This window comes from Anomaloglossus baeobatrachus, chromosome 4 (assembly GCF_048569485.1).
Source record: "Anomaloglossus baeobatrachus isolate aAnoBae1 chromosome 4, aAnoBae1.hap1, whole genome shotgun sequence".
Taxonomy (NCBI): Eukaryota; Metazoa; Chordata; class Amphibia; order Anura; family Aromobatidae; genus Anomaloglossus; species Anomaloglossus baeobatrachus.
The window spans coordinates 574,850,454-574,872,158 of NC_134356.1; the positions used below are offsets into that span (position 1 = coordinate 574,850,454).

At 45.4% G+C, this 21,705-nt stretch overlaps 1 protein-coding gene across 3 annotated transcripts in view; it reads right to left on the reverse strand.

Moving 5' to 3' along the window:
* Positions 1 to 389: 389 nt before the first annotated feature.
* Positions 390 to 21,705, reverse strand: part of WDR76 (WD repeat domain 76) — a 175,960-nt gene continuing 154,644 nt past the window's right edge. For 2 of the 3 annotated variants that reach the window (XM_075346103.1, XM_075346101.1), the window contains exons 14-16: positions 20,453 to 20,605; positions 14,067 to 14,117; positions 390 to 854 (exon numbers count right to left, since the gene is read on the reverse strand). In XM_075346103.1, the coding sequence (XP_075202218.1) occupies positions 587 to 854; positions 14,067 to 14,117; positions 20,453 to 20,605 (472 nt within the window). In that variant the 3' untranslated portion in view covers positions 390 to 586. The remainder of the gene's footprint in view (positions 855 to 14,066; positions 14,118 to 20,452; positions 20,606 to 21,705) is intronic. The other variant, XM_075346102.1, reaches the window with a different exon arrangement.

A 21,705-nucleotide genomic window follows, 5' to 3' on the forward strand; every position in this document is an offset into this window, starting at 1 on the left:
TTAACCTGAGATAATTTAATTGTGCTATATACAGCAATACCAAAGTAATGCTTAATATTTACAAAAATCACAATAGGCACGGGGGTCTTCAGCAGACCCATGGCGGTCATGGCATCACATCAGCACCCCAAGCAGCTGTTATCGGCAGATGATGCATGAACATTACTACAATAATCTGTTGGCAAAGATTTTGACTCACTTTGTGAACCCCCAAAGCAGGGGGCCGACATATCATGTACCAGTAGTATGTCATATGTTGGTAAGGGGTTAAAGGGAATGTTCACTTGTGCATGAGAATTTACTCTATTGCTGCACTTCGACAAAAGAAAAATAAGGCAGATCTATAATCAGAGCTGTTTATAGGGTGAGTAGTAAAGTTATGAATTTCTCAAGTTGCAAACTTCAGACAAGCCATGTGAAGTCTAATCCTGTCCTGCAGCATTACTTCCTTCCATCTCTCCCCTCCTCTGTGAAAAGGGATGAAACAGTTAATATGGGCCTGCGCAACAAGGCCAAAGCGCAAAAAGCAATAAAAGTCCTCAAATCTGTTACCTTGTAGTCTATAATGTTAACGTTTTTCAAAAGATTAATTTTCTTCATGTGCATCCAGTTTGTTTCTCCACACACACACAGTTCCCCGTATTGACCCTGAAACCATCAGGTCTCTAGTGGGATGAAAGGCATAGACACAATTCTGAGGGAAGGTAGGCGGTCTGATAACCTGGTGCACAACTTCTCCTTTAACGTTAAACATATTTAAATAATGACTTGATTTGAGGCCTTGTCCAAAGCAGTTTTCTTGTTTCGGGTCCCAGAAAGTAGGAATGAGGCCCGCTGTGGTAGAGCCGATAAATCTGAGGAAGAGGAGTTTGGTGAGGTTATTATCTGACCCAATACTATCATTACACTTTTATTTTTATCTTTTTTAATGTATAAGACAAGGAATCTAAAAATATATTTTCATCCAAATTTAATTAATCATCTTACTATATTATTGACTTTTGGGTGAACTTTATGGAAAACATAAAACCTTCATGCTACAGTGATATTTTATCATGAATGTATTGCATTTAAATAGACGCGTGCAACAGTGATTTTATAATCTCAAACAAAAGTCAAGAACAGTAGTGGGTATTTAACTGGTTATGTGACCTTGAGCGTCAATTACAGCTTGACAATGATGTGTCCTGCTGTTTACAAGTGGAGTTATTGTCTGTTGAGGTATGCCATCTACTATTCTTGTAGGGTGGTCCTCAGGTTATTGAGGTTCCTGGGTACAGAGTTACGAGCCTCGAAACACTGACACTCAGCTGATCCCATAGCTTTTCTATGGGTTTCAGGTCTGAAGAAAGTGCAGCCCACTCCATTTGATGTCCCCAGTCTCCAGCAGCCGTTCCCTAATGATGTGACCTAGATGAGTTGGAGCATTGTCGTCCAAGGAGATGAAATTAGATCTGTGTTGTTCATGCAGAGGCACAATAATTGGATTAATTATGTTATTCCAGTAGTAGGAGCAGTCACTGTAGCGGTCAAAGTGTAGGGCAGTTCTGTATTGACTAGACACACCTGACCCCACTAACACCATCAAAGGCTCATCTGGTGACGACAGTGGCTGATGCAGAGCACTTTCCTTGACGTCTCCAACATAATTTACGGCCATTATTTATGCTCAGTGTAAATTGTCTTTCATCAGTGAACAGCACTGAGGCTCACTGAAGCCTATGCCTGGTGCTGTGGTCAGATACCCTTGCAGGTCATCTAGCACACAGACCACACTTGATGTAATCTGTTTTGAATGGGCTGACGTGACACTTGGGTGCCTCTCACCTCCCTTTAATGTGCATGGAGTTATGTGGCATTCATCATCCAGTTCCGTAGGGTATTGTTCACAATGAAGCGTCATCAGTGTGGGATGTGGCCAAAAGACGTCCACTTCTCTGCCTTTTTGTGACTCTTCCAGTCTCTCTGTATATCTGTTGCAACCTGCTGATGACCCTCTAAGCTCGCTCAGTGGTCACTTCCATCTGAGAACATCCTGCTAGAATCATTGCAATGATGAGTTACTGTTGATCAATTGTTAGGTGTCATCTTGTTCTCATGATGTCAAAATGTGAGCAGCATGATAAAGAGGACTGTTCAAATATCAATTCTACTTGAACCTCAAAATGTATTGGGCATTTTATGGATCAAAAACCTGTTGTGAATTTTGCCATTAAGCTCCTTATTAAAGATCAGCAAGTTGTGCAAAAAGTAGTGAAGCATTGAACAGTTGGACATGTGTATGGGCAAGTCCAGAGAAGGTCACATTAAGTTCACCTGAAAAGGTTAGAGTGCATTTTTAGAATCATCCTGAAATTTCAGCCAAAAACCATAAACATCCCTAATGTTAACCTGTGTGAAATATGCTGTGAAGTGCCCCAAAAAGAAGGGAATTTTGTTTACTTACCGTAAATTCTTTTTCTTCTAGCTCCTATTGGGAGACCCAGACAATTGGGCGTATAGCTTCTGCCTCCGGAGGCCACACAAAGTATTACACTTTAAAAAGTGTAACCCCTCCCCTCTGCCTATACACCCTCCCGTGCATCACGGGCTCCTCAGTTTTGGTGCAAAAGCAGGAAGGAGGAAACTTATAAATTGGTTTAAGGTAAATTCAATCCGAAGGATGTTCGGAGAACTGAACCATGAACCAAAAGAACAATTCAACATGAACAACATGTGTACACAAAAGAACAACCAGCCCGAAGGGAACAGGGGCGGGTGCTGGGTCTCCCAATAGGAGCTAGAAGAAAAGGAATTTACGGTAAGTAAACAAAATTCCCTTCTTCTTTGTCGCTCCATTGGGAGACCCAAACAATTGGGACGTCCAAGAGCAGTCCCTGGGTGGGTAAAAGAATACCTCAATAAAAAGAGCCGAAACGGCCCCCTCTTACAGGTGGGCAACCGCCGCCTGAAGGACTCGCCTACCTAGACTGGCGTCTGCCGAAGCATAGGTATGCACCTGATAGTGTTTCGTGAAAGTGTGCAGACTAGACCAGGTAGCTGCCTGACACACCTGCTGAGCCGTAGCCCGGTGCCGCAATGCCCAGGACGCACCCACGGCTCTGGTAGAATGGGCTTTTAGCCCTGAAGGAATCGGAAGACCAGAAGAACGGTAGGCTTCAAGAATCGGTTCCTTGATCCACCGAGCCAAGGTTGACTTGGAAGCCTGCGAACCCTTACGCTGGCCAGCGACAAGGACAAAGAGCGCATCTGAACGACGCAGGGGCGCCGTGCGAGACACGTAGAACCGGAGTGCTCTCACCAGATCCAAAGAGTGCAAATCCTTTTCACATTGGTGAATTGGATTAGGGCAAAATGAAGGCAAGGAGATATCCTGATTGAGATGAAAAGGGGATACCACCTTAGGGAGAAATTCCGGGACCGGACGCAGAACCACCTTATCCTGGTGAAACACCAGGAAGGGGGCTTTGCATGATAGCGCTGCTAGCTCAGACACTCTTCGGAGTGATGTAACTGCCACTAGAAATGCCACCTTCTGCGAAAGACGTGATAAAGAGACATCCCGCAGCGGCTCGAAAGGTGGTTTCTGAAGAGCCGTTAGCACCCTGTTAAGATCCCAGGGTTCCAGCGGACGCTTGTAAGGTGGGACTATGTGGCAAACTCCCTGCAGGAACGTGCGGACCTGCGGAAGCCTGGCCAGGCGCTTTTGAAAAAATACGGAGAGCGCCGATACTTGTCCCTTGAGAGAGCCGAGTGACAAACCCTTGTCCATTCCGGATTGAAGGAATGAAAGAAAAGTGGGTAAGGCAAACGGCCAGGGAGAAAAACCATTATCAGAGCACCAGGATAAGAAGATCCGCCAAGATCTGTAATAGATCTTGGCGGACGTTGGTTTCCTGGCCTGTCTCATAGTGGCAATTACATCCTGAAATAATCCTGAAGACGCTAGGAGCCAGGACTCAATGGCCACACAGTCAGGTTGAGGGCCACAGAATTCAGATGGAAAAACGGCCCTTGTGACAGCAAGTCTGGGCGGTCTGGAAGCGCCCACGGTTGACCCACCGTGAGATGCCACAGATCTGGGTACCACGATCGCCTCGGCCAATCTGGAGCGACGAGAATGGCGCGACGACAGTCGGACCTGATCTTGCGTAACACTCTGGGCAGCATCGCCAGAGGAGGAAATACATAAGGCAGTCGAAACTGCGACCAATCCTGAACTAATGCGTCCGCCGCCAGAGCTCTGTGATCCTGAGACCGTGCCATGAAGGCCGGGACCTTGTTGTTGTGTCGTGACGCCATGAGATCGACGTCCGGCGTTCCCCAGCGGCGACAGATCTCTCGAAACACGTCTGGGTGCAGAGACCATTCCCCCGCGTCCATGCCCTGACGACTGAGAAAATCTGCTTCCCAGTTTTCTACGCCCGGGATGTAAACTGCGGAGATCGTGGAGGCTGTGGCTTCCACCCACTGCAGAATCCGCCTGACTTCCTAGAAGGCATGACGACTGCGCGTGCCGCCCTGGTAGTTGATGTATGCGACGGCAGTGGCGTTGTCCGACTGTATACGGATCTGTCTGCCCTCCAGCCACCGATGGAAAGCCAATAGGGCCAGATACACTGCCCTAATCTCCAGAACATTGATCTGAAGGGAGGACTCTACCGGAGTCCAGGTTCCCTGAGCCCTGTGGTGGAGGAAAACCGCTCCCCACCCTGACAGGCTCGCGTCCGTGGTGACCACAGCCCAGGTTGGGGGTAGGAAGGATCTTCCTTGCGATAGAGAATTGGGAAGGAGCCACCACTGAAGAGACGTCTTGGTTGCAAGGGACAGAGACGTTCCTGTCGAGGGAAGTCGACCTCCTGTCCCATTTGCGGAGAATGTCCCATTGGAGTATGGGGAGATAAGGTATGCACACCAGTGACTATGGAAGGGGAATACATGGAATAGCAGAAACTGCTGTGTGAATACTGACATGAAAAATTCAATAGCTATTTGTAAGAATGAAATGTGAAAAATGGAACCTGCATTACTGCCATGAATATATGAATAAAGAGAAATTTAGCTACTGAATTGATCAATGCAGAAGAGCCCCAACACTACGCCAAAGTATTTCTCTACGTTGGGGTCCCTAGCTTGTGTGTGTCCTCTCATGCAGTTAAAAAACTTACCGTGTATGGGACGCTGAGACCCAGGCTATATATGCGTATAATGTGGATTGGCAATAGGTGTGTATGGGGAGGGTTCACAAACGAAAAACTACTAACATTAAGGAATAACGTTTGGAACTCCATTCTATGTCTGAACTGGGTGCAAAAAACCTAAAAAACATCACTATGGGGAGATAAGGTATGCACACCAGTGACTATGGAAGGGGAATACATGGAATAGCAGAAACTGCTGTGTGAATACTGACATGAAAAATTCAATAGCTATTTGTAAGAATGAAATGTGAAAAATGGAACCTGCATTACTGCCATGAATATATGAATAAAGAGAAATTTAGCTACTGAATTGATCAATGCAGAAGAGCCCCAACACTACGCCAAAGTATTTCTCTACGTTGGGGTCCCTAGCTTGTGTGTGTCCTCTCATGCAGTTAAAAAACTTACCGTGTATGGGACGCTGAGACCCAGGCTATATATGCGTATAATGTGGATTGGCAATAGGTGTGTATGGGGAGGGTTCACAAACGAAAAACTACTAACATTAAGGAATAACGTTTGGAACTCCATTCTATGTCTGAACTGCATGAGAGGACACACAAAAGCTAGGGACCCCAACGTAGAGAAATACTTTGGCGTAGTGTTGGGGCTCTTCTGCATTGATCAATTCAGTAGCTAAATTTCTCTTTATTCATATATTCATGGCAGTAATGCAGGTTCCATTTTTCACATTTCATTCTTACAAATAGCTATTGAATTTTTCATGTCAGTATTCACACAGCAGTTTCTGCTATTCCATGTATTCCCCTTCCATAGTCACTGGTGTGCATACCTTATCTCCCCATAGTGATGTTTTTTAGGTTTTTTGCACCCAGTTCAGACATAGAATGGAGTTCCAAACGTTATTCCTTAATGTTAGTAGTTTTTCGTTTGTGAACCCTCCCCATACACACCTATTGCCAATCCACATTATACGCATATATAGCCTGGGTCTCAGCGTCCCATACACGGTAAGTTTTTTAACTGCATGAGAGGACACACACAAGCTAGGGACCCCAACGTAGAGAAATACTTTGGCGTAGTGTTGGGGCTCTTCTGCATTGATCAATTCAGTAGCTAAATTTCTCTTTATTCATATATTCATGGCAGTAATGCAGGTTCCATTTTTCACATTTCATTCTTACAAATAGCTATTGAATTTTTCATGTCAGTATTCACACAGCAGTTTCTGCTATTCCATGTATTCCCCTTCCATAGTCACTGGTGTGCATACCTTATCTCCCCATAGTGATGTTTTTTAGGTTTTTTGCACCCAGTTCAGACATAGAATGGAGTTCCAAACGTTATTCCTTAATGTTAGTAGTTTTTCGTTTGTGAACCCTCCCCATACACACCTATTGCCAATCCACATTATACGCATATATAGCCTGGGTCTCAGCGTCCCATACACGGTAAGTTTTTTAACTGCATGAGAGGACACACACAAGCTAGGGACCCCAACGTAGAGAAATACTTTGGCGTAGTGTTGGGGCTCTTCTGCATTGATCAATTCAGTAGCTAAATTTCTCTTTATTCATATATTCATGGCAGTAATGCAGGTTCCATTTTTCACATTTCATTCTTACAAATAGCTATTGAATTTTTCATGTCAGTATTCACACAGCAGTTTCTGCTATTCCATGTATTCCCCTTCCATAGTCACTGGTGTGCATACCTTATCTCCCCATAGTGATGTTTTTTAGGTTTTTTGCACCCAGTTCAGACATAGAATGGAGTTCCAAACGTTATTCCTTAATGTTAGTAGTTTTTCGTTTGTGAACCCTCCCCATACACACCTATTGCCAATCCACATTATACGCATATATAGCCTGGGTCTCAGCGTCCCATACACGGTAAGTTTTTTAACTGCATGAGAGGACACACACAAGCTAGGGACCCCAACGTAGAGAAATACTTTGGCGTAGTGTTGGGGCTCTTCTGCATTGATCAATTCAGTAGCTAAATTTCTCTTTATTCATATATTCATGGCAGTAATGGAGGTTCCATTTTTCACATTTCATTCTTACAAATAGCTATTGAATTTTTCATGTCAGTATTCACACAGCAGTTTCTGCTATTCCATGTATTCCCCTTCCATAGTCACTGGTGTGCATACCTTATCTCCCCATAGTGATGTTTTTTAGGTTTTTTGCACCCAGTTCAGACATAGAATGGAGTTCCAAACGTTATTCCTTAATGTTAGTAGTTTTTCGTTTGTGAACCCTCCCCATACACACCTATTGCCAATCCACATTATACGCATATATAGCCTGGGTCTCAGCGTCCCATACACGGTAAGTTTTTTAACTGCATGAGAGGACACACACAAGCTAGGGACCCCAACGTAGAGAAATACTTTGGCGTAGTGTTGGGGCTCTTCTGCATTGATCAATTCAGTAGCTAAATTTCTCTTTATTCATATATTCATGGCAGTAATGCAGGTTCCATTTTTCACATTTCATTCTTACAAATAGCTATTGAATTTTTCATGTCAGTATTCACACAGCAGTTTCTGCTATTCCATGTATTCCCCTTCCATAGTCACTGGTGTGCATACCTTATCTCCCCATAGTGATGTTTTTTAGGTTTTTTGCACCCAGTTCAGACATAGAATGGAGTTCCAAACGTTATTCCTTAATGTTAGTAGTTTTTCGTTTGTGAACCCTCCCCATACACACCTATTGCCAATCCACATTATACGCATATATAGCCTGGGTCTCAGCGTCCCATACACGGTAAGTTTTTTAACTGCATGAGAGGACACACACAAGCTAGGGACCCCAACGTAGAGAAATACTTTGGCGTAGTGTTGGGGCTCTTCTGCATTGATCAATTCAGTAGCTAAATTTCTCTTTATTCATATATTCATGGCAGTAATGCAGGTTCCATTTTTCACATTTCATTCTTACAAATAGCTATTGAATTTTTCATGTCAGTATTCACACAGCAGTTTCTGCTATTCCATGTATTCCCCTTCCATAGTCACTGGTGTGCATACCTTATCTCCCCATAGTGATGTTTTTTAGGTTTTTTGCACCCAGTTCAGACATAGAATGGAGTTCCAAACGTTATTCCTTAATGTTAGTAGTTTTTCGTTTGTGAACCCTCCCCATACACACCTATTGCCAATCCACATTATACGCATATATAGCCTGGGTCTCAGCGTCCCATACACGGTAAGTTTTTTAACTGCATGAGAGGACACACACAAGCTAGGGACCCCAACGTAGAGAAATACTTTGGCGTAGTGTTGGGGCTCTTCTGCATTGATCAATTCAGTAGCTAAATTTCTCTTTATTCATATATTCATGGCAGTAATGCAGGTTCCATTTTTCACATTTCATTCTTACAAATAGCTATTGAATTTTTCATGTCAGTATTCACACAGCAGTTTCTGCTATTCCATGTATTCCCCTTCCATAGTCACTGGTGTGCATACCTTATCTCCCCATAGTGATGTTTTTTAGGTTTTTTGCACCCAGTTCAGACATAGAATGGAGTTCCAAACGTTATTCCTTAATGTTAGTAGTTTTTCGTTTGTGAACCCTCCCCATACACACCTATTGCCAATCCACATTATACGCATATATAGCCTGGGTCTCAGCGTCCCATACACGGTAAGTTTTTTAACTGCATGAGAGGACACACACAAGCTAGGGACCCCAACGTAGAGAAATACTTTGGCGTAGTGTTGGGGCTCTTCTGCATTGATCAATTCAGTAGCTAAATTTCTCTTTATTCATATATTCATGGCAGTAATGCAGGTTCCATTTTTCACATTTCATTCTTACAAATAGCTATTGAATTTTTCATGTCAGTATTCACACAGCAGTTTCTGCTATTCCATGTATTCCCCTTCCATAGTCACTGGTGTGCATACCTTATCTCCCCATAGTGATGTTTTTTAGGTTTTTTGCACCCAGTTCAGACATAGAATGGAGTTCCAAACGTTATTCCTTAATGTCCCATTGGAGTGGCCGCAGATGGAATTGCGCGAACAGCACTGCCTCCATTGCTGCCAACATCTTCCCCAGGAAGTGCATGAGGCGCCTCAAGGGGTATGACTGACCCCGAAGAAGAGATTGCACCCCTGCCTGCAGGGAAAGCTGTTTGTCCAGCGGTAGCTTGATTACCGCTGACTGTGTATGAAACTCCATCCCGAGGTAAGTCAGTGATTGGGTCGGTGTCAACTGGGATTTTGGGAAGTTGATTATCCACCCGAACTGCTGGAGAGTCGCCAGAGCGACTGTAAGGCTGTGTTGACACGCCACCCGAGAAGGTGCCCTGACTAGGAGATCGTCTAAGTAGGGAATCACCGAGTGGCCCTGAGAGTGTAGGACCGCCACAACGGATGCCATGACTTTGGTGAACACCCGTGGGGCTGTCGCCAGGCCGAAAGGCAATGCCACGAACTGAAGGTGTTCGTCCCCGATGGCGAAACGCAAGAAGCGTTGATGTTCGGGTGCGATCGGCACATGGAGATAAGCATCCTTGATGTCGATCGATGCTAGGAAGTCTCCTTGTGACATCGAGGCGATGACCGAGCGGAGAGATTCCATCCGAAACCGTCTGGTGCTCACATGTCTGTTGAGCAGTTTGAGGTCCAGAACGGGACGGAATGATCCGTCCTTCTTTGGCACCACGAACAAGTTGGAGTAAAAGCCGCGACCATGTTCCTGAGGGGGAACAGGGATCACAACTCCTTCTGTCTTCAGAGTGACCACTGCCTGAAAAAGTGCGTCGGCCCGAGCGGGGGGCGGAGAGGTTCTGAAGAAACGAGCCGCAGGACGAGAGCTGAACTCTATCCTGTAACCGTGAGACAGAATGTCTCTCACCCATCGGTCTTGAACATGTGGCCACCAGGCGTCGCAAAAGCGGGAGAGCCTGCCACCGACCGAGGATGCGGTTCGGGGATGCCGAGAGTCATGAGGAGGCCGCCTTGGAGGCAGCGCCTCCGGCGGCCTTTTGGGGGCGTGACTTAGACCGCCACGCATAGGAGTTCCTCTGGCCTTTCTCCGGCCTGCTGGACGAAGCGGATTGGGACTTGGCAGAGGGACGAAAGGACCGAAACCTCGATTGAATTTTCAGTTGCTGAGGTCTCTTAGGTTTGGACTGGGGTAAGGAGGAGTCCTTTCCCTTGGATTCCTTAATAATCTCATCCAATCGTTCGCCAAACAATCGGTCGCCAGAAAACGGCAAACCGGTTAAGAACCTCTTGGAGGCCGAGTCTGCCTTCCATTCGCGCAGCCACATGGCCCTGCGGACTGCCACAGAATTAGCGGATGCCACCGCTGTACGGCTAGCAGAATCTAGGACTGCGTTCATGGCGTAGGATGAAAAGGCTGACGCCTGAGAGGTCAAAGACGCAACCTGCGGAGCAGAATTACGTGTGACCACATTAATCTCAGCCAGACAAGCTGAGATAGCTTGTAGTGCCCACACGGCTGCAAGGCCGGGGCAAAAGACGCGCCCGTGGCTTCATAGATGGATTTCACCAGGAGCTCTATCTGCCTGTCAGTGGCATCCTTTAGCGATGAGCCATCTGCCACCGATACCACAGAACTAGCCGCCAATCTAGAGACTGGAGGATCCACCTTGGGACACTGAGCCCAACCCTTAACTACGTCAGAGGGGAAGGGGTAACGTGTGTCAGTAAGGCGCTTAGCAAAGCGCTTGTCCGGAACCGCTCTGGGCTTCTGGACAGCATCTCTGAAGTTAGAGTGATCGAAGAACGCACTGCGTGTACGTTTGGGGAACCGAAACTGGTGTTTCTCCTGCTGAGACGCCGACTCCTCTACAGGTGGAGGCGGGGGAGAGAGATCCAACACCTGGTTAATGGATGAGATAAGATCATTTACTAAGGCGTCCCCTTCAGGTGTATCAAGATTGAGGGCAACGTCAGGTTCAGAGCCCTGAGCTGCAACGTCCGCCTCGTCCTTTAGAGAGTCCTCGAGCTGGGAACCCGAGCAGCGTGAAGAAGTCGGGGAAGATTCCCAGCGGGCCCGCTTAGTCGGTCTGGGACTGAGGTCCGGGCAGGAGTCCTCCACGTGGGACCTAGGACCCAACCTGGGAGCGCGCTGCGGCGCGGACCGAGAGGGGCCTGGAGGCGACGAGCTAACGGGGACCGGGGCCTGTGTAAGGACCGGTCTGGACTGCAAAGCTTCTAGCAGCTTGGCAGACCATTTGTCCATAGACTGAGCCATGGATTGTGAAAGTGACTCAGAGTTTCTCAGCAAACGCAGCAAACTCTGTCCCTGCCGCCTGGACAGGGGGAGCAGGGGGGTCTACCTGAGCCGAGGGGCCCACTAGTGACCGAGGCTCCGGCTGAGCAAGCGAAACAGGGGTCGAGCATTGCTCACAGTGAGGGTAGGTGGAACCCGCAGGTAACATAGCCGCACAAGAGGTACAGGTCGCAAAAAAACCCTGTGCCTTAGCACCTTTGCTCCTTGTGGACGACATGCTGTTGTCTCCTAGGAGAGTGATCACTGAGGGTATATGGGAAGGGGTATACAGCCCGACCGAACAGAAATATGTATATAAATACGTATCTATTCCGGCACCATGGGGGGGACCAGCACCGGGTGACCGGTGTGGCTTACCGACCGCTAAAAAGCGGAGTGTGTGTCCTCCAGATTCCCTGCCTTAAGGCTACTTTACACACTGCGATATCGGTCCCGATATCGCTAGTGTGCGTACCCGCCCCCATCTGTTGCGCGACACGGGCATATCGCTGCCCGTGCCGCACAACATCGCCCAGAGCCGTCACACATGCTTACCTGTCCGGCGACGTCGCTGTGACCGGCGAACCGCCTCCTTTCTAAGGGGGCGGTCCGTGCGGCGTCACAGCGACGTCACTGAACCGCCGCCCAATCGCAGCGGAGGGGCGGAGATGAGCGGGACGTAACATCCCGCCCACCTCCTTCCTTCCACATAGCGGCCGGGAGGCAGGTAGGGAGAGCTTCCTCGCTCCTGCGGCGTCACACGCAGCGATGGGTGATGCCGCAGGAACGACGAACAACCTCGTTACTGCTGAAGTAACGATAATTGGGAATGGACCCCCGTGTCGCCGATTAGCGATTTTGCACTGTTTTGCAACGATGCAAAATCGCTAATCGATGTCACGCGCAACGGCATCGCTAATGCGGCCGGATGTGCGTCACGAATTCCGTGACCCCAACGACTCTGCATTAGCGATGTCGTAGCGTGTAAAGCCCACTTTAGGTCTCCCAGAACTGCAGAGCTCTTCCCTGATAATCCTCCACCGGCAGAATGCCAAAAACATGGCTGCCGGAGCTCTCAGGGGAGGAGTGGAGCCGTGGGCGGTGCTAGAAAAGTGCGGGAATCTGGGGTCCCCACAGTGATCAGTGAGGGGGGAGGAAACATACAGGATGCTCCGGCCCTCACAGCAGACGTCAGGCCGGCCGTCCCGCCCTTACCCCTGACAGGCAGGCCCGGGGGCGGGATTTTTGCTACTAGGCCGCGATGAAGCCGGGGACTAAATTTAAGACCGTGGCCGACAAGCAGGCGCGGTCGGCGCGGAAGTCCGCCGGTCTTCACAAATCAGCAGCTCCTGCAGCGTCCGGGAAGAAGGCGCTCCATGCACAATCCCCATGGGGACACAGAGTACGTTAGAGTTGCAGGGCCCGGTCCCTGAGGATGAATAGACTCCTGTCCAGCAGATTCCCACAGGGGCTGCGGAGGGAGCTCGGTCCCAGTGAATGGATGACCGGTCAGGATCCCACTTCTCCCAGAGCCACTAAGGGATGGTGAAGGAAAACGGCATGAGGCTCCGGCCTTTGTACCCGCAATGGGTACCTCAACCTTAACAGCACCGACGAAATAGTGGGGTGAGAAGGGAACATGCCGGGGGCCCCGTGGGGGTCCTCTTTTCTTCCAACCGACATAATTAAGTCTGAGAATGCATGAGTGGATGTGTGCCTCCTTCCACACAAAGCATAAAACTGAGGAGCCCGTGATGCACGGGAGGGTGTATAGGCAGAGGGGAGGGATTACACTTTTTAAAGTGTAATACTTTGTGTGGCCTCCGGAGGCAGAAGCTATACACCCAATTGTCTGGGTCTCCCAATGGAGCGACAAAGAAAACCCAAATTGCCATTTTCAGTCTTATTCCGCTCTCAAAAAATGCAATATAAAGTCACCAAAACAGCTCATGTACCTCAAAATAAATAGTATCAATAAAAACACCAGTTCACACTAAAAAAAAAAAAGCAAAGAAAAAGCCCTTATGCAGCTTTAATGACAAAAATAGTTAATGGTCTGAAAAAGTGGAGACAAAAAAAAAATCATTTTTTCAGTGGTGAAATGAATGGCCTCATTCACAACTAATACTTGTCCACAAAAAACGAGCCCTCATAAGTCTACGTCGACTAAAAAAAAAATATAAAAAATTATGACTCTTAGAAGGAAAAAGAAAAATTTAATGTTTAAGCTAAAGTCTCTCCGACCTTTACATTTGCTCAGTTTCCCTGCTTATAACACATCTATACTACCCTTTCACACGTGATTCTCTCTCTCCTCGTAGGTTTACCATCAGCCATACTACCTTACATCAGTCCTGTACTCCTTAATAGGTAATCAGCAAGTGAGAAGGAGTAAAGGAAAGATGAGAGAACAAGTGAAAATCTCCCCAGTTTTTTTTTTTATTTAGTGTGCTCAAAACCATTGCAATAAAAAAATAAAAACGAAAAAAAAACAAAAACAAACCTTTTTTGAGTAGTTCTGAGCTCTAATGGTGGCCTATAACCTACATTCTACTGTGTCCAAAAATACTCTTCCATTCAATGTTAACACCCCCATATTTTGCTGGCATCCTATTAGTGAGCATAGTGAAGGCTCATACATTACCCAATGGACTTGACAGGATACGGGTTCTCCATGTCTTTAAATCTAAAAATCCTAAGACAAAATAAGATCACACTTTAGCATCAAAACCATTTATTAAAATTATGTACATTAAACTTTTTGCGTCAGAGCCTGTTTTTTTCTTCTGGACAGGGCTATCTTCCCCTGCTGGCCGGAAGCAATGCGTATCGCTGGACGTGGCGAGTGTGTGTGTGTGATCTGATGTGTGATTATGTATGTGATCTGATGTGTGATTGTGTGTGATCTGACGTGTGTGTGAGTATGAGTGTGTGATCTGATGTGTGATTATGTATGTGATCTGACGTGTGATTGTGTGTGATCTGATATGTGTGAGTATGAGTGCGTGATCTGATGTATGTGTAAATGTTGGCCAGAAGCAGGGGAGGATGGCGCACAGCATACCTACTGGGAGCGCGCACCGAGGGTCGCAGGGGAACCTGGGAGCCACACAGACCTCCAGGGTCTGGTAAGTATGAGTCTCCTGCAAAAGGCGGAGAGGGAGGGGGTCAACGTACCCCCAACCGTGTTTTCCCAAAATTAAGACCTACCCGAAAATAAGCCATAGCACTTTTTCGGAGTAAAAAAAAAAAAAAAGTATAAGACCGTGTCTTATTTTTGGAAAAACTCAGTAATTACATCACACAAAATCATTAATAAAGAACATTTCCCACATGTCTAATTTACATCAGCACAATTTTTGAAAGATTTTTTTTGTTATGAAGTCAAAATAGTTGAAACTTCATCAGCAGCTTCTGCAGAAATTTTTTTTTTTTTTTTAGAAACCACATCACATTTGAAGTGACTTTGAGAGACCTAGGTATCAGAAAATACCCAAAAGTGACCCCTTTCTAAAAACTGCAACCCTCACACTGCACAAAACCACATCCAAGAAATGTATTAATCCCTTCGGTGCTTCACAGGAATTAAAGCAATGTGGAAGGAAAAAAAATAACGTTTTACTTTTTCTAGCAAAAATGTTACTTTAGCCCAAAATTTTTAGTTTTCAAAAAAGAGTAACAGAAGAAAATTCACCATACAATGTATTGTGAAATTATTCCTGACTACACCGATAACTCACATGAGGTGGAAATCTACTGTTTGAGCGCACGGCAGAGCTTGGAAGGGAAGGAGCGCCATTTGTGTTTTGGAACACAAATTTGGCTGGAATCATTAGCAGATGCCATGTGGCGTTTGCAGAGCCCCGGATGTGTTTAAAGCATGGAAACCCCCACAAGTGACCCCCATTTTGGAAACTACACCTCTCAACTCAAGGAATTTATTCAGAGGTATATTGAGAACCGTAAACCCACAGGTGCTTCACAGAATTTTATAATGTTTAACTGTGAAAAGGAAAACATGAATTTTTCCCACAAAAATAACTTAAGCCCCAAATTTTTCATTTTTACAGGGTAACTGGAGAAAATGGACCATGCATTTTGGTTTATAAATTTCTGTGGTGTAAAACTGCTGCTTGAGTGTATGACCGGGGTAAGAAGGAGCAATATTTGACTTTAGGACTGCAAATTTGCCTAGAATAGAGATAGCGGACTCCATGTTGCGTTTGTAAAGCCCCTAAGGTGGCTAGACAGTCGAACCCCCTAAGAACTGACCCCATTTCAGAAACTACACCCTTCAAAGAATTTATTTAGTGGTATAAGGAGAAACTTAAACCCACAGTTGCTTTACAGAATTTTATAACGAACCATGAAAAAATATTCCCCCCCCCCCCCCCAAAAAAAAGGCTTTAGGCCCATTTTTTTCATTTTTACTGGAGAAAATGGACCATACATTTTGTTGTGCAATTTCTTCTGAGAAAATAAATACCCCACATGTGGTTGAAAACTACGTTTTGAGCACAGTACAAACTCATAAAGGAAGGAGTGCCACATTGGAGTTTAGTTTTTATTTGAATGGTTTGGTTTGTGGGTGCCATTTCACATTGGCAGAGCCCATGGGGTTGCAGAACAGCAGAGTCCCCCATAAGTCATGCCATTTTACAAAACTATAGCCTTCAACTAATTCATTTAGGGGTTCAGTGATAATGTTAACACTAGCATTTTATACCATTGGGCGGTAAATAAAACAAATGACATTTTCTTCACTAAAATGATATTTTAGTGCCAACTCTTAAATTTTTTTTATTGGCCCTTTTAAAAATTAATCAAGTTTGTTGTGCAATTTCTTCTGAGTACACCAGTACCTCATATGTGGTCAAATTACTTTTTCAGCACATTGCAGAGCTCAAAAGGGAAGAAGCGCCATATTACTGCATAGCTTTTGCTGTTATGGCTTGCAGCTGCCATGTCACATTGACAGAGTCCCTGTGGTGCCAGAAAGCAGAAATTCCCCACAAGTGACCTCATTCTGTTAACTACACCCATGTGGGAATTTCTATACAGGTGTACAAATTGTCTCTCCAGTAAAGGAGACAAACTCTAGCACAGCGCCACCTATTGGAAGTAGCGATCCTAAAAGTCACAAGTGGATTTTCAACAATCCTTTGCAATATGACTCAGGATATATAAGCCAGATCAGAATCCCAATTTGCAGACACGGTGTTTCGGGGTGCTTGCCCCTCGTCAGTGCAAAGTATGGGGGTGTCTGATCTGGCTCATGAGAAAGCTATGTGGGGACCACGGGGGAACACTATTCTCCTTAAGGAGACTTTGCAAGCCAGTCTGGCTGCCAGGTAAGGGGACTTATAGCTGCCACGCCCCTCTAGGAAATATTCAAATTGTCTCTCCAGTAAAGGAGACAAACTCTAGCACAGCGCCACCTATTGGAAGTAGCGATCCTAAAAGTCACAAGTGGATTTTCAACAATCCTTTGCAATATGACTCAGGATATATAAGCCAGATCAGAATCCCAATTTGTAGACACGGTGTTTCGGGGTGCTTGCCCCTCGTCAGTGCAAAGTATGGGGGTGTCTGATCTGGCTCATGAGAAAGCTATGTGGGGACCACGGGGGAACACTCAGTGTAGAGCGCTGGATAAATGTGACCCAAGCCTTACTACGATTTTTGGTAGGAAACCAACAAATCAACAGCAGGTCAAAAAAACAAAAAAAAACAAAAAAACAAAAACATCGCTTTTATTTTTTATGATGTTCGTCATGCGGTATAAGTGATTAGATGTTTCTTTTCTTCGGGGTGGTGCGATTATAGTGATAACAGATTATTATAGTTTTTTAGGTTTGGCTGCTATCGCAATAAAATGCTTTACCACCCCCCCCTCCCAAAAAAAAAGTATACAGGTGTAGTGATGATTTTGACTCCATAGACGTTTTCTAGAAACAAACATGCATAGGAAGTTGCTCAGTGAAAATTGCAAATCTACCATTGTGGTGGCAGTACATTGTGCTCAGCTTGTGTTTCTGGAGACACGCACTCTGTAAATTAAGCGGGTTCTTCTCACTTCAAGAATGCCAAACGTGGACTCTAAACGTGGCATAGGCACACTGTGAGGCTCAGAAGGAGAGAGGCATTTGTATTTGGGAGAGCGGGTTTTTCTGAAGAGAAGAGCCATAGCACCTTTCCAGAGCCTTTTTGTTACCAATAACGTGAAAACCACCTATATTTCCATTTGACATGGACCTGAGTGGGGACTTGCTTTTTTTGTTGATTGAGTTGAAGCTTTTATTGGGAACATTTTACGAACATATTGGATCATATTTATCGTGCACTCTATGCTGAGTACTTACACTGCGGTTTCCATCCAAATCTCCAAATGACCTGATTCAGATGATACTCCCGATGGATCCATTTACTATAATGAGGCAGTAGTCTAAAGGTCCAGTCACACTAAACAACTTACCAGCGATCCCAACAACGATAGGGATCGCTGGTAAATTGCTAGGAGGTTGCTGGTGAGATGTCACACTGCGACGCTCCAGCGATCCCACCAGCAACCTGACCTGGCAGGGATCGCTGGAGCGTGGCTACACAAGTTGCTGGTGAGCTCACCAGCAACCAGTGACCAGCCCCCAGCGCCGCGTGGAAGATGCTGCGCTTGGTAACTAAGGTAAATATCGGGTAACCAACCCGATATTTACCTTGGTTACCAGCTCACGCAGCTACACGTGCAGAGAGCAGGGAGCAGCGCACACTGAGCGCTGGCTCCCTGCTCTCCTAGTACAGCACACATCGGGTTAATTACCCGATGTGTGCTGCAGCTACATGTGCAGAGAGCAGGGAGCAGCGCACACCGCTTAGCGCTGGCTCCTTGCTCTCCTAGCTACAGCACACATGGGGTTAATTACCCGATGTGTGCTGCAGCTAAATGTGCACAGAGCAGGGAGCAGCGCACAATGCTTAGCGCTGGCTCCTTGCTCTCCTAGTTACAGCACACATCGGGTTAATTAACCCGATGTGTCCTGCAGCTACATGTGCACAGAGCAGGAGCCGGCACTGACAGTGAGAGCGGCGGAGGCTGGTAACAAAGGTAAATATCGGGTAACCAAGGACAGGGCTTCTTGGTTACCCGATGTTTACATTGGTTACCAGCCTCCGCAGAAGCCGGCTCCTGCTGCCTGCACATTAGTTGTTGCTGTCTCGCTGTCACACACAGCGATCTGTGCTTCACAGCGGGACAGCAACAACTAAAAAATGGCCCAGGACATTCAGCAACAACCAACGACCTCACAGCAGGGGCCAGGTTGTTGCTGGATGTCACACACAGCAACATCGCTAGCAACGTCACAAAAGTTGTTCGTTAGCAGCGATGTTGCTAGCGATGTTGCTTAGTGTGACGGGGCCTTTACTTTGGAATCAGTCTGGCCTCTGTTCAGCGGTGTCCTTTTCAGAAAGGTACAAAACTGGTTGACCACACGTTTATGCACCACTGAAAAGACGGACACTGTCGGATCATGTGCAAACAGTCCAAAATGACTCCCTCTGCCTCATTATCAGGAATCTTCTGTCAGGGATTTCATCTGAATCACATATTTCAGAGATTTACATGTAAACCCATGTGTAAACACTCAGTGTAGAGCGCTGGATAAATGTGACCCAAGCCTTACTACGATTTTTGGTAGGAAACCAACAAATCAACAGCAGGTCAAAAAAACAAAAAAAAACAAAAAAACAAAAACATCGCTTTTATTTTTTATGATGTTCGCCATGCGGTATAAGTGATTAGATGTTTCTTTTCTTCGGGGTGGTGCGATTATAGTGATAACAGATTATTATAGTTTTTTAGGTTTGGCTGCTATCGCAATAAAATGCTTTACCACCCCCCCTCCCAAAAATAAGTTTTTCCATCAACATATATTGAAAGCTATAAGTTTTCTAGATATCTGCTGACAGTCATATGAGGTATTATTTTTTACAGGATGACTTGCCGTTTCAATTTGTACACTTTTCGGCCATATAATATTTTTGGATCGTTGTTATTCAGATTTTTGGAAGGCAGAATGAACATACATGAACGAGCAATAAAGGAATTAGTTTTTGGGATTTTTTTTTAACACTTCACCGGCTGGTAAAAGTAATAACAGGTTTATTATTTGGGTTAGTACGATTACAGAGATACTATATATCTTTTTTTTGTTTTCTCGCTTTTACACAATAAAAACAATTTAAAAAAATAATTGTTTTTGCATCGCCTTATTGTCAGAGATTTAACACTTTTTTTCTACTCACAGAGCTATGTGGAGGCTTGTTTTTTTGTGAGACAAAATGGCGTTTCTGCAATACCATTTTATTCCACCTTTTATGATAAAAAAAACATTGTTTTGCCCCATTTTTTCATTTCTTTTTTTAAGCTGTTCACTGAAGGGGTTAAATAGTTGACAGCATTCTAAGATTAGGTAGTTCTGGACACGGCGATACCAAATATGTGCACTTTATTGTGTTTATAAAAATGTATTTTTGGTATAATTTTTTTTTTAACTTGTTTTTTATTTTGTGATTTTTTTTTTTTTACTTTTTTCTTTTTACTTAGTCCCTATGTGGGACTTTAGCTTTTCTTTAGTCAAATTGTTGGCACAATGCATTATACTGTCAGGTCAGTGTCAGACCCTGCTGCTGACTGGAGTAAAAAAAAAAAAAAAAAAAAAAAAAAGGTTGTAATTTCCCAAGGCAGCCAGATTGCTCCTCATTTAACAAAATCTAAACAAGGTGAAACCTGATTGGTTGTAATAGCCAACTACTCAAACTTTCTTTTGTACCAGTTATCTTTTGGGATCGATTATTGTAAGACGTGGGAGAGTGGACTTTTGAATGCAACACAACACTTACAGGCATGTAGCCAGGAATTCTGACTCTTGATCCATTTTCTTATGGAGGGTCTATGATAGTTCTCAATGAATACCCATTATAAAAAGAGTGTTCAGGATTTCATATCAAGGTGAAGATGTCAAGGATTCTTACCTTACGACTCTATCTGTACCACCAGTAACAATATGATTGCCTGTGCATGGAGAGAAGGAAGCGGTACTGACGCCTTTTGCGTGCCCAAGTAAACTCATCACTGGCATGGTGCCGCTCGTGCTCAGCTTTCGCACATCGTAGATAAGGGCACTTCTGTAAGAAATTCAAAGAGAAAAAAATAAAAGTAAAAATCAAAACCCAAGTAGCAGAATACAAAAGTAACTGATAAACATAATTGATGCATCTAGCAAGCTATAAGAGAGAATACTGAATTATATTTTTACCCTATGGATTACAATTTTGGATAAAAAGGTAAAAAAAACAACAAACTAACGGTATAAAGCTTGTGGGCACATAATGCCACTGACTAGCCAAAACCTCCTCCTTTATAAAGCGACAACATAGTAGAGTAACTCTAGGGATGTTATAATCAGTCCTGCAGAGCTTCAAAAAAGAGAATTTTGTTTACTTACCGTAAATTCTTTTTCTTATAGTTCCGTCTTGGGAGACCCAGACCTTGGGTGTTTAGCTTCTGCCTCCGGAGGACACACAAAGTACTACACTTAAAAGTGTAGCTCTTCCCTCTGAGCTTATACACCCCCTGGTGAGCCAGTCCCAGCCAGTTTAGTGCAAAAGCTGAAGGAGAATAGCCACCCACAAGTAGAACAGAGCAAGAGCCGGAACAACCGGAGACTCTGTCCACGACAACAGCCGGTGATAACACGCGGAACAAGGAAATTGCCAACAGGCAACAGGGAGGGTGCTGGGTCTCCCAAGACGGAACTATAAGAAAAAGAATTTACGGTAAGTAAACAAAATTCTCTTATCGTTCCTTTGGGAGACCCAGACCTTGGGACGTTCCAAAGCAGTCCCTGGGTGGGAATAAACAGAAAAACTAAGAAGTAGGCAGAACCTAACTTCACAAATGGGCGACAGCCGCCTGAAGGATGCGGTCTGCCCAAGTTCGCATCTGCCGAAGCAAGAGCATGCACTTGGTAGTGCTTCGAGAAGGTATGCAGGCTAGTCCAAGTGGCAGCCTGACAGACTTGTTGAGCCGTAGCCTGGTGCCTAAAAGCCTAAGAGGCACAGACAGCTCTGGTCGAGTGTGCTTTGATCCCCGGCGGGGGAGGCACCCGAGTACTCTGGTAGGCGTCCGAAATGGTCGACCGAATCCAACGGGCTAAGGTCGGCTTAGAAGCAGGGAGGCCTTTGCGCCGACCTGTGGTTAGCACAAAAAGAGAGGTGCACCGCCT